General features: G+C 35.8%; 1 protein-coding gene across 5 annotated transcripts in view; it reads right to left on the reverse strand.

Moving 5' to 3' along the window:
* The window catches only part of PPP3CB (protein phosphatase 3 catalytic subunit beta), a 31,826-nt gene that overhangs the window by 6,939 nt on the left and 6,883 nt on the right, over positions 1-18,004 (reverse strand). For 2 of the 5 annotated variants that reach the window (XM_082486329.1, XM_082486332.1), the window contains exons 5-12: positions 12,569-12,708; positions 12,394-12,471; positions 12,201-12,295; positions 10,411-10,536; positions 8,272-8,349; positions 6,761-6,787; positions 3,020-3,104; positions 2,040-2,137 (exon numbers count right to left, since the gene is read on the reverse strand). In XM_082486329.1, coding sequence (XP_082342455.1) covers positions 2,040-2,137; positions 3,020-3,104; positions 6,761-6,787; positions 8,272-8,349; positions 10,411-10,536; positions 12,201-12,295; positions 12,394-12,471; positions 12,569-12,708 — 727 coding nt within the window. The remainder of the gene's footprint in view (positions 1-2,039; positions 2,138-3,019; positions 3,105-6,760; positions 6,788-8,271; positions 8,350-10,410; positions 10,537-12,200; positions 12,296-12,393; positions 12,472-12,568; positions 12,709-18,004) is intronic. The other 3 variants (XM_082486333.1, XM_082486330.1, XM_082486331.1) reach the window with 2 other exon arrangements.

The following is an 18,004-nucleotide window of genomic DNA, read 5'->3' on the forward strand; positions in this document are numbered from 1 at the left end:
TTAAAGACCGAATCAATAAAATTCTTATCAGCAAAAAGAAGTTACTGCAATTTAAGGAGAACTAAGGGTTGGCATGAGTTATTTTGAACAATCAACATGACTACAACAAATGAGATATATAATGTAGTGCATCAAGGAATATTGCCATCAGAAGTTCTAGTCAAGAAAAAAAACACACCCACAAAAATCCAAAATGCATTTTGCATACTTTCCAATACTTTCCAAATGTCCCACATTTTCAATAATGGTAGGAAGTCATATGTTTTATGTTAAAAAAATTTTCTAGTCAGTTTGATCCTCTCTGATATTTGTAATGCAACATGGATAAAAATCTGTTAAATGAGTGAGAGGAATGCAGACTTATTTTTTTAAGCATAATAAAGTATCTTATTAAACAATGAAACTTAAACTAGAACATATGCTTTTGGAAGAGCTGGATGGATTAGGAAACATACACCATTTCTTGTTATAGACATTCACAAAACAATCACATACGTACACTGGACATATAAACTTACTTGTAGACATTATATGTCCACTGAAAAATGACTTAAAATGTGACATTCATGTTTCAAAGCTATTAAAAACAGCTTTGATAGTTTAATAGAAAATGTAGTGAAAGGCTTTAAAAAAAACTACATAGAAAACTTTAAAAATTCAAATAAACAGCCTAAATCACAAAATGAGAAAAGCAGCTACTCTTGGAAAACAGATTGTGTGAAAAGTGGTATTTGTATATCACAATCTTTCAATAGCTATAAAATTCTGTGGTCCCATACAAGTTTTATACTTTCTATTAAAGCTTGAAGATGGCCAATAAAAAGTCTTTGAATAATTTATGTTAAGAGTGCTGCTGATATGAAGTCCAGTTTCAGACTGGTATATTTTAGTTATCCACCACTGTGAACAGAAACCTGGACTTCATTCTTTTAATACATTTGGTACAATCTGATACCATTCTCCCTAAGCTGAGTTAATCATTTATGAGCCTTGTGAAAAATATGATCCAATGACTCAACAAACTAAAAAAAGAAGAAAAACCTTTTACAAAATATTCAATGAGCCAGATTACAGGTATATTTTGTATAGAGTTCTTTTTATTTTCATGCAAAAATATATGCACACTTAATAACACCCTTTTATTTTGATTTATTTACAAGTTTTAAAGTCAATCCCTTTATTCTCAACTGATTTTATAACAATTACTGAATATTTTTCAAGTACATTATTGTTCGAAATGCACAGACAATGTGCAGCAGCAAATGCAGCAAACCTCAAAAACAAGGTGCTACAACATTGCTTCTACATCAAGAGACAGACAAGTGTCTGGGATAGTGGTTTAATTTTAACACTTATACAGACATACATCTATACCTAGAGAGAGACAGACAGATCTAAGAAAGCAGCTACATCTGCAGAGGAAGGAAACAGCATGTTACAAGGACAATTCAGGGAGGTCAATTATACATAGAACATTTGACAAACAACATAGAGAACAAACTTTGGCATTAATTACCAGGGTACAAAACGTAGCACATTTCAATCTACCAATGGAGTGTAATATGGAACCCTGCAGCCTGTAGCTGTTTGTTAATATTAATATCAACAAGTACTTGACATTGTCAATGAAAATACTAACGCATCTATAATAAAACCATTTTAATGGAAAGCAGACAAGTAATGATGCAAAATTACATTGCCATTTTTGTATCTGTAAGGATCAAATGCCTCAATACCAGGTCTGTAAGGTCACCCCACTTCAGGCACCTGCGCCACCTGAAAAATTGTAAACTAAGGAAGCTCAAAGTCTGAAAAATGTGGCCTGACACAGCTGAACACATTTGCTTTTAGTTTTATACCCTGGTTAAGTATCCATTTCACATTGCCTGATTAACACATAACACTATGCTCGAATCAGCCGCTAAGACAAGAACTGAAAAGCATAAGAAATTCCCTGCATGCATTATGTGTAGTGTTAGCAAAAGAGTGAGATGTGCCCCAGTCCATCTGAGGCACAGCAAGTTGCATAACATCATTACCACTTTGCAGGGTCTGTCGTCCTCCGGCCAACACTCCACTAGGTAACATTCCAGTGGGAGTCAAGCCCTTGAGTGTCAGCACACTTTCACTCTCCTCCCTGGTGCGAGAAAAAACAAAACCTTAAACATCCGCTCAGGAAAACTTGTATTAAAGTAAAATAAGGGATGGGGAGGGGGAGAGCCTATTTTCTGCTGTGCTTTATGTGTGTCAAGACTGAATGTAAATTCAAATTCAAACAACTAGAAAGGGGAAATATTTCTATTCCATACCAGTCTTTCCTCTGCCTAGGAGTTATAAACACTGATTACTTCTGAACCCAATTCTGAGCAATTATTCACATGCAGGCTCATTAGCTTTGAAATTAGCACTGAATGCCTCATGAGGTACTGAACATAGGCTCAGTGCCATAAAACAATCCACAATTTTGTTCAAAGTGTCTACGCTTCAGGAAATACCAACTTTAAAAAATTATCCCTATTTGAACAATTATGGTCTGTGGAAAACTATACATTTCGGGTAAGTGTGATCACGCAATCTCTAGATCTAGACAGGTAAATGAAAATGGTATTTTTTAAAAGCTGAAAACAAGCAAACAAAAACCTGAAACAAAAAAACCCTAGTCCTCAACTTTCTGGTATGCCAGAAATTTTCCGAGCCAGTCCTGACGACCTCCATTACACCCTTGATTTTGGTCTCTCTATTTTGGTATTGTCTTTCCAACACTCATAGTTAATGGTTGGACAAATAACTTGTAAGATAAAGATCGTGTTCTTTAATTTCTTGAAACATGCTCAAAAATAACTTAAAAATATTCTTTAACCAAAAATACCAACATCAATGGGGTGCATCAATATGCCAAACAAGATTCTGATGCACAATGATCTCCCTGAAAAATGTTTGGCATCCATTATCCTGGTAGAGAGATGTTTTGCTAATATACATAAGAGGGGTTTTAGGAATGCAGAAGTCATGCAAGTACCTGAGAACAGAGAAGACTCTTGCCATCTTGCCAATTGCACGAATTTTGTTTCTGATTATTTCTTTCCGTGCGGCAGCTGTACCTACTTTCAATGGAATAAGAGAAGAGTCTCAAGCTCATGAGTATTTTACAGGGTCACCATTTTAAAGTGCATCGAATTCAACACAACTGTTTAAGTTCAGTACTCTTCACAGGAGGCCAGTACCCAAACACTTACAGGCACAGAGTTATAAAGTTACGGCTTCAGAATGCCATCAAAACCACCATCACCTCCGTCTCCACAACAGACACACAAAGAAGTTGAGGATGTTCACGGTGACTTCCTAAAGCTAGCAAGCATCTAAATTACCACCACTACAGTGTAGTAACTATCATAAATCATTTGCCTAAATTTTACACTTGAAATTCTTCACTGACATCTGTGTATATCAAGATGTAGGCATGCAGCCCAATATAGAAACCAAAGAGATATTAAAGCCACAAAAAAATAAAGATTTGTTGCTAATTCTTACACAGCTGTCCAAGAGAAAATAGTAGTTTGCTTGGTTTTATGTCAACGCCCCAAAACGCACCCCCACAAAATGCCAAAGAAATGCAGTGTTACCTCCTTTACCGTCTAAGTCTACGTTCCGTATCATCTTAGGTTTGCATTATTTGCAGAAATTACAAATACCAAAGATCTGGAGTAAATGCTGCACATTCCACAGAGCAGAGATACACCATGTGTGACAGATAAAAGTGAAGACAAAACTCTGAAAGGAGGCTTGGTTTGGGAAGGAGAGCCACCTTTGCTTGCCTTGACATTATAAAAGCAGAAGCTCCTTTTTCCAACACTAGGTGTTGCTGGTTTGTTTCAATGTATAAGTCAAAGTCATCCTTTCCCCCATCCTCCTTTCCTTTTGCTGACTCCTCAATTCCACTAGAACAGTAAAGGCAGATGAGGAGATACCAAACCTAAAATCCTTACTTCTCCTCAGCCATTGGGGAAGGAGACTATTAATCACACCGAGATAAGAGTAACTCAGTCATACTTTGAATTCAACCACAGGGGACCAAAAGCGACCAAACTCAGACAGCTCTGTTAGGTATTCCAGATCTTCCATATACCATTGTTCTTCCACCCTGGGAGAAACACACTCATTAAAAAGCTGTCAAACTAATTTGCAAGAATGTAGAAGAGAGGCCCACAGAAGCGGGCAGGGGAAAACTGCATATCCACAAATTTGTCTACTCGCATTCAAAAGAGGCAGCTGTGGAAGAAACCTTTTTACATCCCTGCTCACTAGTATTTACCTATGTGAGAGCACATACACTCTAGCACAACAGTCACCCTTTCCCGACCACAGCTCCAAGAACGCGAGGCCTTCTGTTGCACAAGAGTGGGTTGACTTCCCACCCCGAACACCAAACCGAATAAAATACAAAAGATAAGGCATATAGGAGCAAACGACAGCAACAAAATCACACCAGAAGGAAAAGGTATAGTAGCGACAAATTAAAGAGGAGCAAGAGACAACCCTTCTATGAACACAATGATAGTATCTCGGGGTATGACAAATATCTGCCAATCCATTTCAATGAAATAAAAAAGCCAGGAACTAGCAAGTAAAGCTTTTTTAGACAAAGGAACAATTTTAATGGACTGCAGACACCAAAATAAAAACAAACAAACAAACAAACAAAAAAAAACAACCAGAAGGCTCAGGAAAAACTTTGAATAGGATAGGCTGAAACATTCAATTTTTACTGAAAATAATTGATTTTAAATTTTAACTTTTAATTTTTAAAGTTCTGTAAGTTTTTACTTTCTCTCTTTGAGCACTATTCATCAACAGCTTGAGGACCTGGAATGAGAAGGAGAGTCTTTCAGAGTTTTTGAAAAGGCTGGGCCTAAATGAGGGGCCCTACAAGTCCCACGAGTTTCCTCCTACCTACCCCTGTTTGAGGGTTACGCTGCAGCAGAGCTGTAATGTGCCGGCTGAAAAGATTTCAGGCAGTGCTAGTGCCCATATCTCAGCTCTGGAAGGTCTCCGTGCCTTAGAAGGAGAGAGGCTGGTTTGGGGTGGTTTTGGTGTGTGTTTGGTGAGGGTTTTTTTGTTTATTTGTTTTAGCATGGTTTGGTTTTGTTTTGTTTTTTTTTTTTTTTTTTTTACATGATCTCTGTTTGCTCCAGAAGCGACACAGCCAAGCCAAAAGTCCAAACATATTACTCCAGGCTGCAGCACTGCACTAATGTGGCCACTGAATCTGGGTTAGTTCAGAGAAGTTCAGAAAAGAGACAGTAAGTGGCATCTGTTTGCAGAAGAACCCTAAATTAGAGGAGACACAACAAACAACTCTCCCATTCTCCATTCCCAATGTGTCCTGTTTTTAGCGACACAGGACTGATTTATCTTCTAACGTCTGGGAAAACTGCACTTTTAGAAGACTCTAGTGCCTAAATTTGTGAAAATAATTACTTTATAGCCAGCTATGGTATGTGGGTTTCAAGGTCTCAGTGTTTTTGAGCTCACCACATGCAGGAATGAGGAGCGAGACCCGGGCACTTGACCCAAGCTGGGCAACAGGATTATTTCATACCATGAACATCACATTCAATATAAATTAGAAAGTTTGCTGAGGAGGTCTCTCTCCCTTGATGGCTGCCATCCTGAGACCTTCTTGCCCTGGTGCCAGACCCCTGAGCCCTTCCCTTTCTCCCGAAGCCGCAGCACTCTCAGTGTCTGATATTTGCTGTCCACTGCTGGAAGCACACAGATTCCCACTGATAGAATGGGCTGAGTATAATTCCTGTATATTTTATATTGGTGTTGGGATCAATATTGGTTCATTATTGTTATTAATGCTAATTACTTAGTAGTATTCTACTAAATCTGTTTATATTTCAATCTTCAGGTTTCCTTGTTTCTTCCCAATTCCCCTTCCTGGGTGGGGAGGTGTCATCAGGTTATAGAATAATTGTCTAAATGACAATAAATTGTTGTGAGTTCCTCAAACCATAACACAATGCCCGCATAAGAAACAAATTTGGAAACACTCATACTATTATGGTCCAAAGAATTCACATAACCTTTGGAAACATCTCTATAATCTAATACATTTCCAAGTATTAGAAATGTTCTCCGGAAGTGACAAATTTATACAGAGAGCAAATTGATTATTAGGTAAGTAATGGCCAGATAGAATTTTTCTGCACAGAATTATCTATCCTGGAATTTCCAAAAACCACGAATTTAAGTTAGTAGGCTTCTTTTTACATCTTGTATCCAGCCATCTTCAAAATTGCACATACAATCAACAAGTGCCTTTTTGACATCTCAGTTGAAGGCAACTAAAAGTACTATACAAACCAGGTTTTGGAACATCGTATAAACACATTCCATGCACAATCTTAAAAAAAGCTCACAATAAAATTATTAAAGAGCAAGACAGACAACTGAACGCTCCCTACACATGCAGGACCAAAGATAAAATTTTAGAAATAGGTAAAGAATGAAATTCTACAAAAAAAGGAATGGAAGAAAGGAGGAAAAAAATTCATGCACAGAAAGACAGATGTCTTGGAATATGACTTCTGATAATAAAATACACAAGTCTTTATAAACATCCCTTTAAAATGGGTAATAATAATAAAATGCTACATACGTCTCTCAACAGAAAGGTATTTTCTGCATTAATACTTATACTGCCAGGTTCTATGAAGTCATATTTCAAAACATTCCTACTCTGTCTGGTCTGTACCTTTTTTATTGCCATATATGAGTCGCTCTTCAGATGGAGAGTCCAGAAAAAAAGGAAGTGAACGATGGAGAAAAAGGTGAGTGAGACAAATAAAATAAAGATATTTAACTTGGCAGCGGTAATAAAGAAGGAATGGAGAAGAAATGTGAAAAAATAAAATGGAAAACTGCAACACTTAAATATGCATTGATCCAACAAGTAGTGGAATTGTTGAGTGTATTTTAAAATTTGATGATAAACAAGAGAAAGCTTGAAAGTCAACAGTTAAAAAAAAAATCCATTCACATAGAAAGATAAAGCATAGACGGTACCTAGGTGGCATTAAGAGACGCATCAAGCAAAGAAATTGTTAAAGGAGACAGAAGAATAAAATAATTCAAATTAGGAAACTGCAACTATTGTACTAAAGACAGAGCATATGCAATCAACTGATGACTGCACTTAGGTTGGACAACCTAAATCCTAACACCTCACAATACCACGAAACCCTGTAAATGCTTGGTGTAATTGCTTTATGCTCAATTTAGTAGGATTACTTGAATGGAAAGCATAAATTAACTGTTTCCAGGATCACATCTGAGACTGTTTCTAAGTTTTCACACTTCTGGCAACAATCTAAATGGCAGCAAAGTTCAAGTGTCTCATAACCAACACATTCCAATCTAAAACACACAGCTGCTTAGCTCAACACTATTCTGCTATCAAATTTGAACACAGTAGTTCTCAAACAATAAGAATGGGGTAACATCTGTAATATCTTTATAAATGATCTTTAGTGTTCCTTAAAGGCTGCTGAAACTTTCCCTCCTCCTCCCCATCATCAAATAATCCACCAAATCAGTTCTGTTATTGGATAAAATGAAGCAAGTCTGAGAAACTTTTAGGTGTGACATTAAGCACTACTGTAAAAAAACAACAAAATAAAGTGTGATATGCTAACGTTGCATCTTAATCATCATGCTACGAACATCTTAACAATCTACTGTATCAGTTTACAAGACAGAAAGATGTTATAATTCATTACATAAATACATATTATACAATGCACATAGAAACATTCTCCTTCTAGCTTTCATGATTTAAACTCAAACACCAAGACTTAAACTTGTATTTCATACTTTCTGTATAGTACTTTGCCATAAGAAATATTATATTCACCCTTCACCTACGTCAACTCTTTGCTGAAGAGCAATCATTAAGAAATTTAAGATCTTATGATAAATTTATTCCAAATATTAGCAAAGTAAGTTTAGTATGTTTCAAATTCTGAGAATTTATCATGAAAAGTTTGAGTTTTAAATAGAAATCAGATACGAATATTTGCAAAGGATACCATTACAAACACAAAATCACAATTCCCTTCTGTGGCCCCCTCCCCCAGTGTCATTATCTAAAAAAAACTGAAGTAAATTTCCTTCAAATTCCAGGTAATATTACACCAGTCTAAGTTAACTACTGTTTCACAAGTTATTAGCATTAAAAAGATTTATGTATCTTAAAGTAACCCCTACCGTCAAATTGATCTTCTCCCTCTGTCATCAGTTCATCATCAGAGCAAATACTCAAAACATTCACCAACATTTCTGTTACTGTATAGGAAAAAATAAATCTTAATTCATTCCCTGCAGAATTTTAAATATTTCCATGCACACAAGATATAACTAGTCACCAGCAACTACAGTGAATGAACTTCCCGCATCACAGCTGCTTCTCAGTAATCCGGTTTCAAAAAATATGTGGTTTTCTTGATGTGCGCTGTCACAGAATTTAAAAAGCTCAGAAAAACAAGCAGGTAAAAATTATACCACTAAACAATCAGAGAACACAGCAGAACTTCATTTCCTGTCTCACAACAAGTTCTTTTAAATAAGATTGTCTTCTTGTCTATCAGTATTTTTACATTAGGACAAGTATGTGAACTAGTTTTTATGCAAAAATACTTAAATATGGAAACATTTTGACTGCTCAAATTTAGGTTTTAAAATGAGAAAGCCATTCCATTCCTGGAACCTGCAGACATGTAGTAGAAGCACTGAAGCAAAAAAATATTGGGATATAAATACGGTGCAATCTACTTGTCTTTTTAAACTCCCCTTAAAAGTATCAACATAATGAATACATAAACTTGCCACAAAAAGCCTATATATTCTTTCTCCAGGAATCTCCCTATTCTGCCACTCAATGCTTCCCACATTTATCAGACTCTTTCATAGAACAGTCAAACTTCTCCTTGCCCCAGAGTGTTCCGAAACCTACTCCAGAAGTTCAGTCAGGTGGTTAAAAACCCCGTAAATTGCTGTCTAAATTTATTCATACAATCCTCGTGTTATCTGCTATGGTATTCTGCATTCTTGGGAAAGAGTTACTCTCTACTTAAATGAAAAAACAACAAAAAAAGAATTATTCTGATTTTGATCTTTTCAACACAGACTGGACGATATTGACACTGTATCCTTCATCAAAAGTGGAAGTGTGCATTTGCCCACAGGCAAGACAACCTACAAGGGCCAGGATTCCAGCAGTCTTAAGCATACAGTGGGGGTCAACGAGCAACTTATTTAACAGTACTTGGTGTCTCATTACCAGCATGATAAACAAAGCAAAATAAACAGTATTAATATTTTCAACAGCAAAGGGTTATCTACTGCAACATCAGGTAAGAGAGATACAAACAAAAATTTCCTTTCAAATGTCAGGTCCCTCCATTTAAAAAAAAATTAAATTGTTGAGTGGGTTAACCACACTAAAACGTGCCCTATTATTTGCTTTTAACTGCTCACTAAAATAACATAAACAAATATAGAATTCTATGTTTATATGACTGTAAATGTCTCATTTGAAGTATACTTTTCAAAGAAATTTAAAGAGCTTTCCACATCTCTTTTATAAAAACAGTAGTTCCTGTCATGGAACAGACAGGATTTGAAACAGACCCAAATAGCCTCTAACCTCATTGCTTTTTAACTGAAGACTACTTGGAGCCCCAGTGTCCCAGATTCAGAGTTATCAACTCTAGAGGGGGAAAGAAAAAAAAAAAAAAAAGAGGATCTGTGCTAAATTATCTTTTTTACAAGAAAAATCATAACTGAAAAAGTTATCTTTAATGAAGGTCAATCTGTTATAACCATATAGAAAAGTAAAAATTTTACATTAACATCTCAGCATAGTATATCCCTATAACTATACAGGATTAATAACGTATATAACCCTAGCATTTTGTAGTATACAAACAATTTTCATATTGACTTCAAAGGTACTACTTAACAATGCAGGTATATACCCTCAACAGGAATTACAATTTCTGTTAACACCTCTGCTTTATCAGATGCAGGTTTAACTGTCTTGACTGAAACAGGTGAAGAAAGCAACCAAAACCTGTAGAACAAGTTGTATTCCAGTCTATCCTTTCTCAGAAATGGCATTTTCACATGCCAAAAACACCCTCCAAATCAGTTTAAAAACTTTACCAAATCTTCTTTCTAATTAAGCATCCAAGAAGTCTACCTGATAAAGACAAATACAGATACCCATATTCACATAAATGATACAATTAATCTCTCATTGGTAAATATATTAAAAAAAAGAAAACTTCCCATCATGAATCTGGGAGAAATAGGACAGAAATTTATTGACGTGTAACTTTTGCCTACCTTTTTCTCCAACAAATGGCAAAGACCATGTGAAAACATCCATAAAGTTTGGTAGCCAGTAAGGATGAGGAGAACAATTGAACTGACGAATATTCATCACATTGTTTTCATATTTTAATACAGCAGCTAAAATAAAATTCAGACATTTTGGAAAGAACATTTAAAAGTTGTGAGTACCACAAATGTAAAGTCACAGGGTTGTTTTAGCTTTATTTTATAGTATAGGCAAAATAAACACAGAGATACTCCATTCTCTTCCTTTCAGAGTATTTACAGGACAGATTTCTAATGGAGAGCTTTGGATTAACCAGTTTAAGGTACTGTTACATGCCAATACAGCTCTGTACTACCCTATTACAGGTCTACAATGAACAAAGATTTTAAAAGATCCTGAAAAGGATTTCAGCAACTTTAACAAAATCCTGAGAAGAGCAGTGTATTCAGTTTCAGGTTTTATTCTCTATATGTGTCTTTCCACATTGTAAGCCTGGAGTAAAACCATAGAAATCTAGAAGATGAGGGAGAATGGGAAGCACAGAGAAACAAAGCAGAAAACCAGAAGCATTCTAAAGCTAAATAAGCATTGATTGCATTTTTCTGTAGTTAAGCTTGCACTACATTGCGAATAGCCAATGTGAATATGGATTTTTAAAATGCAACGTCCACAGAGATGGTGAAAAACTGTAAAAAGCCAGCTGAAGCTATTTTTATTTCTCCTTTACTTTACAATCAGTGCAAGTAACAACAGCTCATCTTCTTGTCTATACAGTTAATCACTCCACGTAAGTGGTATGTGTTAGGGGGTGGTTCTTTGGAGGCGGGTGGGAGAAAACAAAATGTATTTAATAGAAAAGAGGTCTTGGTTTCAAAGGAACACTGTTTGAACATTTGGAGATCATTCATTCGTGACATACTTGAAATGCCGTACTTTAATGTCATACTTGAATTTCAGCAGGCTTTATCTCTAATTATTTCTGTTGTTGAACTTTGGTCTCATCTATGAATAATATTAATTCAGAGGTAAGCTCTTCTCTGTAATTCTGACTTGTAAATCTTTCTCCACACTATTAAGCATGATTCTCCTATGCAACTTTATCTTAAGCAGAGGATGGACAAAAATTAATTCCTTCTTTGTTACACCTCCCTAATAACATTTCCCCTGGTGATCAGTATTTAGATCAGTACTTGCTCTTTCTCGATTCCCCAGACGCAGACATTATGGCCCTGCACCATCACAAAACACACACCTTCCCTATCTCATTTTCTTCCCAGTGACCGCCTATTTATAAGCACAGCGGTTTTGCTTTTCTTCACCAAGGCATCTACCACAATTCAAATTCTTGGAGTTCATCCACATGTAATTTCTTCTGTCCAGAATCAAACTCGCAGATGCCATGATACACAACACAAACTACCTTATGCATCAGCTGCTGATCAATGCTTCCCCCCTTCCTTACTTAGGTTTACAAACTAAAGACAACCAGAGGATCGAAAACTCACAGCACAGAAAAGCCTTGCCCGACTGGAGAACACCCGGTGATACATTCATAAGTACTAAATAGCAACAATTTTCACAAAGGAAATGATTGCCCACACTTGTGCTTCAAGGTACTCTTACAGGAGATTGTAATTTATGTCACATGCTCTTTTTCATAATACAACTTTTATCAATGGACTTTTTTTTGTCCTTTAGTTTCTTACCTGGCAAAAAATTCTTGATATTAGATGACTTATCTAGTAAGACATTTTTATTTTATTATTACATACAGTTATTAATAACAAGTTCTTACCTTTATTATTGTAGACATCCAAGTAATTAGGTGCTGAAAAAATTGTTATTAATGATGGGAACCCTGTAGTTTGACTTTTCCTGTACATTCTATAACTGCAAAACCAAACAGATTATTTTACATCTTACAGCAATAAGCAATTAATTTTTATTTTACACTGTGAATAATTTCTTGGAGGACACAGAGTACTCACCCTGCATCTTGTGCTTCATGTGCTCTAATGATTGACAACAAATTATTATTTTGCAAAAATTCACAAACTGCTGGATAGCTGTGAAATGAAAACAATTATGAGTAAAAGAAATTCTCTTAAAATATGCAGCAAGAGTCAGCATTAAAACTTCAAATAGAGCACAGCATACTCTCACCTATAAAAGTACGAGCATCCTCTGACTGTATTGTGACTGAAATGCTCTTGCGAATTTTCATTTCCAAAATCTTCTGAAGGATCTGACCACAGTAAGTCACACATTGGTCCAAACGCTGGAGGCTCTTTGAATCTATCTAACTGTTTGAGAAAAGGCAACAGCACAAAGACTCTTTGAATATTAAATCAGTAAGTTTTACACATTTGTTAAACTACATATCCATCAATACCAAGCATTCTACAATAAATCCCAACCATATCAAAGAGAAGTAGTTTCTGTATATTTTTTCCTCTCCTCCTCATGAAATAAGGCAGAGGCATGCCAAAAGAACCAAACCTGTTAAGAGCAATAAGATTTATTAGTGGTAAAAAGAAGGGAGATAAATTCCAGACTGATGGATATGTGTAATACAAGGTCAAGTTACAGACAAGGAACAAAATGGTCTTTTTTCATGCACATGCCATATCTACCAATCTGGAGACACTACCAGGAACTAGCAAAGAGAAACAGTACAGAAAACAGGAATTATAAAAGAAAAGCATGAATAATTAGCACTGACTAGAAGAGACTAAATACGTAATAAGAACAAAAACAAAAACCAAGGACCAAACCCAACCAAAAAAACCCCCTGAAACACCCATCTCCATACCATTATTTAACAATGTAATGAGGAGATAACTAGCTTAGCTGTCTCAGACTTCTTTCGTACAGGCTTTATTTCTCAGCTATAGCCCTGGTGTAATGGGCGATAAGCATTTTGGGAGATGTCTTCCTTTGTTTTCTTTTCTCTAGCTGCATCTTTACAGATTTCCACTTGGAAACACCTGCTTTAGCAGCCTGCAACTTTCCTAGTAACCACAGTGAAAAGGTGCAGAGGTAAGGAGGACAGTGCATTTGTTAACATAAAAGGAAAATACCCTGCTTAAGTAACAGTCAATCAACCTCTGATGTCCCAGAAATGAAATTAGATATCCCAGATTCGAGGTAAAGTTCATTTGATCTTTATGTAGCTGGAGTTTGTTCACAAGATGATTTCATCCAAGAAATGTAGGAACAGTTCTTTGATGGACAGTGCATTATCTCACTTTACCTCCCATACCAAAGAAGATGACTTTGATGGTACTAGAGAACACTTAACTCTTCATGACAGGTTCGAAGGGAGGTTTGGTGAGCACCTGGTGAATTTGAGTCTAACGGTCCATAGGAATCCATTCAAATATGGAACCAGCAGTAGTGCCAAGCTCTCTCATGCCCTGGAAAATCAGAGCTCCCGAGGCTGCCACCTGTAACATAAGTGGAGAGGTCCAGATCTTTACAAATTCCTGCCAGATAATGGCAAGGCAGGTATTAACTGAAGTTGTTGTTGGAATTTATTCAATGTTAAAAATCCAGTGGTTTAACATTTCACACACTGGATGATAAACCTGGTATGGAATATTTCTTCCAGATTGAAGAAGGCAGTCCATCAACTTCTGCAAGTACCCGAATTTCTGTAGATTAAACCATCAAGTTTCTAAACCTCCAGCAATAAATTTGGATCCAGAAGCTAACAGAAGCATTCACACAAGGAAGATTCAACTGTCTGCCGACTGATGTTTCCTGCAATACAGAAGGCTGAAAGTCTAGAAAGCATTGCTAAGACATTTTCTTGACTTATTCTCCAAGGATTTCCCTTATGACTTTGGCCAAAATGATAGAGACATTATAAATAAAAAGGTTTGGTTGCTGCAAGCAACGCACCTTTCTCCCAGACCACCTTCTCATAGCACTGGAACAAAAATGTAGCCATTTCTTGAAGTAAGGAGGTCAATTTGTAAAAAATAAATATACTTACATAGACACCAAATCAGTGCCTCCTTCACTAGACAGTCTACCAACTGGCATGGTTCTCAAGACATCTCAAAATTTAAGGAAATGTCACTGCAACCTAGTCAACCCAGACTGAATATATCAAACCACAATAATCAACTTAAGGGTTTCTCTACATTGGGACAGCAAGAAAGTTAACAAAGCACATGAGTCAATTCAAAACACTTGTTACTAATTAACTGTTTCTGAACATGTTGCAACTATGGCAAAACAGAATCTCAATACAACTGAGCTTAACATATTTCTAAATATGATTAAGTTAACCAAGAAAAACAATTTTATTCAAGAATAAGAATCACTACACCTGGTGTTAAAACAGAAATAGGTGGTATATTTTTTAAATACATACCATAAGATATTTAAATATAAATTGATTTCTAGGTATTATGCAGGCCTACTAAACGGAAGTGCATCATACCTCCACACGGACGTTCAAATTCAGGAGTAGCAAAACCTTGGAGGTAGATTAAGGTACAGCAAATTAAAACTGCTTTACTTTTGAGGCAAAAGACCTTCACAGAAGTTCACATACTTGAAGACAGAGACACTAGTTTTAATTAATCTGTCCTAATTTTCCTGAGAACTATCACACAGTAAAGCTCTAAAAATGATGTGAAGGCCAGTGAAGAGTGGCAGTCATCTTCTATATTACTAAAGAAAAGGAAATTTCAGCAGACTGCAGAAAGCAAGCAAGGTATTATAAAGACAGATTCCTAGTAACGCCCCCATATATTTCAAGGCACTTTGCCGATCGAGCCTCCGTATCACCAAGAACTAAACAAAAGAATAACGGTCTGTTGTAAACAAGGAAGAAAATTCTCTGTCTCTCTTCTTTAAATTAATAGTCCCCATAATCTCATCTGGACATTTTCCCTCCTTATAAATCACTAGGCTTAAAATCACAATCCCTGGAATTTCGCTTCAGCAGAAGTCCTGGCAGTATAAATTAAATCAACTAAACAGCATCTCTAAGTTGATGGATATGTGTCTGAATCAGACAATCAGAACATTTCTGTAAACAAAGTTCAGAGAATAAAAATCAGATTACTGCAAGACTCACAAACTTCCATTTTCCCAGAAATGAGAAGCACTTGCAGGAATATTTCTGGTTAGGCTTTACTGTCATACCTACCATGACAGCTGTCCTCAACTGGAAATAAGTCTATGCCAGCAAAAATAATAATTTAATTTGTGTAGCTTAATCACCTTCCTGAATGCCAATGATACCGACAAAATACTTCACCCAGAAGAAATTGCTTCTGGACAGAATTTTTCTTTTTTTCTGAGGCGATTGCTATACTGTTTATAGAGCCGTGATTTCCCTTTTTACGCTAGATGATTATGCCTACACATTTGCAAAGACGACCTCTCCTTAATAAGAACTTCTGCTAATAAACCAGAAGGCTTGTAATACTATATAATTGTTTCAACTGTTTACAGAAGTCATTTCACACACCACATTTGTACCACAAGTATATGATGTTTTCCTAGATACAAAAAGAGCATTTCACATCACCCATTGAATTTAAATACATTTACAATATCAGTGCATGCCAATCTGTAATGCAGCTATTGAAGCTGCTGCCAACCCATGAATAGTGGCCTTTTCAAGTTACCAGATGACTCTTCAAAAAATAAAGAAGGCCCAAAGAACAGTTCCAATAACACTGCCTTACATTTATAAATGTGGTTTTCATCAGAAGCAATATACAATGCAGATTTTCATATATATATATAAACATACAAGTTTATATTTCATCCTAATGTAGGCTTGAGTGTTATAGAAGCACATAAGAAAGTACAGGCCAAGATGAGAGAATCACCTTTTAATTATATTTACTTGACACTTTGAAACCTGATTAGTTGCAAGACTGAGACTAAAAGAAAAATGAATCACAGTTCTCTTACGACAGTGGCTTTCCAAAGTGTTTTTGCAGACTACGTTTCCTTTACATTACTTTCCAAAAAGCTTTGACTGTGTTTCTTTTCAACTGTAACATCAGAAGTGTTAAGGTCTTGTCAGAATGGCACTGTTTACTTGCTTTGCTTTCTTACTTCTCTTTCTCTGCACAATGCATATAGATTTCTGCACGTTAGTATTTGCTCTGAAAACGCAATGTGCCTCAGTACTTTTTTCCACTTATACCACTGAGCTTGTAAATATGCTTCCTCTCTGTTTCTACCATTTTCTTCTCCTCTCGTATCATTCTGTTTGGCAGTGTAATATCTGTAAGTGAAATAAGCTGACATTCCAGCCTCTGAAACGGTCCAGTCAGTACAAAAAAAAAATCTCATGAATTCAGAAATAAGATTCAACTGGACAGCATCCTATAAACCTGAGGAGAGGAGACGTAAAAAAAAAAATGGAATACAAATAAAGGAGAAAATGGTAAGAAAATGAGAAATACAATAAAAGAAGATTAAAGACAAAATGGGCCATCAATATTTATATACTGTAAAACCAAATTAGGAACATACATTTTTCCTTCCCTCTTATACTTAGATCTTTTCTGAAATAGGCCCCCACATACCTTCTGAAATAGGCCCCCACATACCTTCTTCTATATGTGGATAAACAACTTTTTTCTTCCATCCTTACCTATCATCCCAAAGCTTTCTTAGAACCACCTATTTGTATTTGAAGCTGAAATTAACTACACTTTAGCTGTTGCTAATCATAACAGGAATGGTTTTGATTTCCAAACACAGCAGTCAAGGTGTCGGCTAAGTTAACTAAAATAAGTCAACAGGAATATGCAAAACATAAAGGAACTGAGTTTGAAAATTCCCATCTGATACAATCGTCATCTGACATCAGCAGTCCATGCAAGTTGAAACCAAGTTATTAGAAACAGATACCTCATGTCATCAAAACTTCTTCCCTTTAAATTGTGTGTCAGTATTTAGTGTTCATTGTATAATTTTTAAAACTTGTTTTCAATCTTCTTACTGATATACTCAGCACATTTACCACAGTGAGAAGCACTCCATAGCTGTTACTCAAATGCCTACCAAATTTGCCATTTTAAATAGCAATCTGAATTTCTATTAAATACTGCAATTTCACACTCTTTCAAAACCAAAATCCACATGATCGAGAGTAAAAAAGAAGTTTTCAAAGAAATACAATAATTGAAATATGGTATTTGATATACCAAACAATTTAAAGACTACAATCAACTTCTGCAAGTTTTGTCCTGAAAGCCATAAGAATGCTAGCTCTTACCTACAAAAAAATGCACAGCACTTTTTTGATTGGATATGAAGCTCTTTACGTGTACTACTTCTGTCAGGAAACTATGCGAAGTTTTTGAGGTTTTTTTTTTGTGCATGTGTGTTTTGTAGCAGTCCCAGCTGTCCCAATGAGATCTACTAATGCAAAATGCACTAAATAATCCATGAGTTTTTAATTATGCTACTGCTTAGAGTACATATCAGTTCCCGATTTACACTTCCAAAGAGACAAGAACAGGAAACACTATGCTGACAATTTCACAAAAATGACTTTGTATAGCATCATATAAATATCTGTATTTCCAATTATTTTCAAATACACAAAATACTCAC

Source organism: Vanellus vanellus (genome assembly GCF_965231255.1).
Source record: "Vanellus vanellus genome assembly, chromosome: 7".
NCBI classification, from domain to species: Eukaryota; Metazoa; Chordata; class Aves; order Charadriiformes; family Charadriidae; genus Vanellus; species Vanellus vanellus.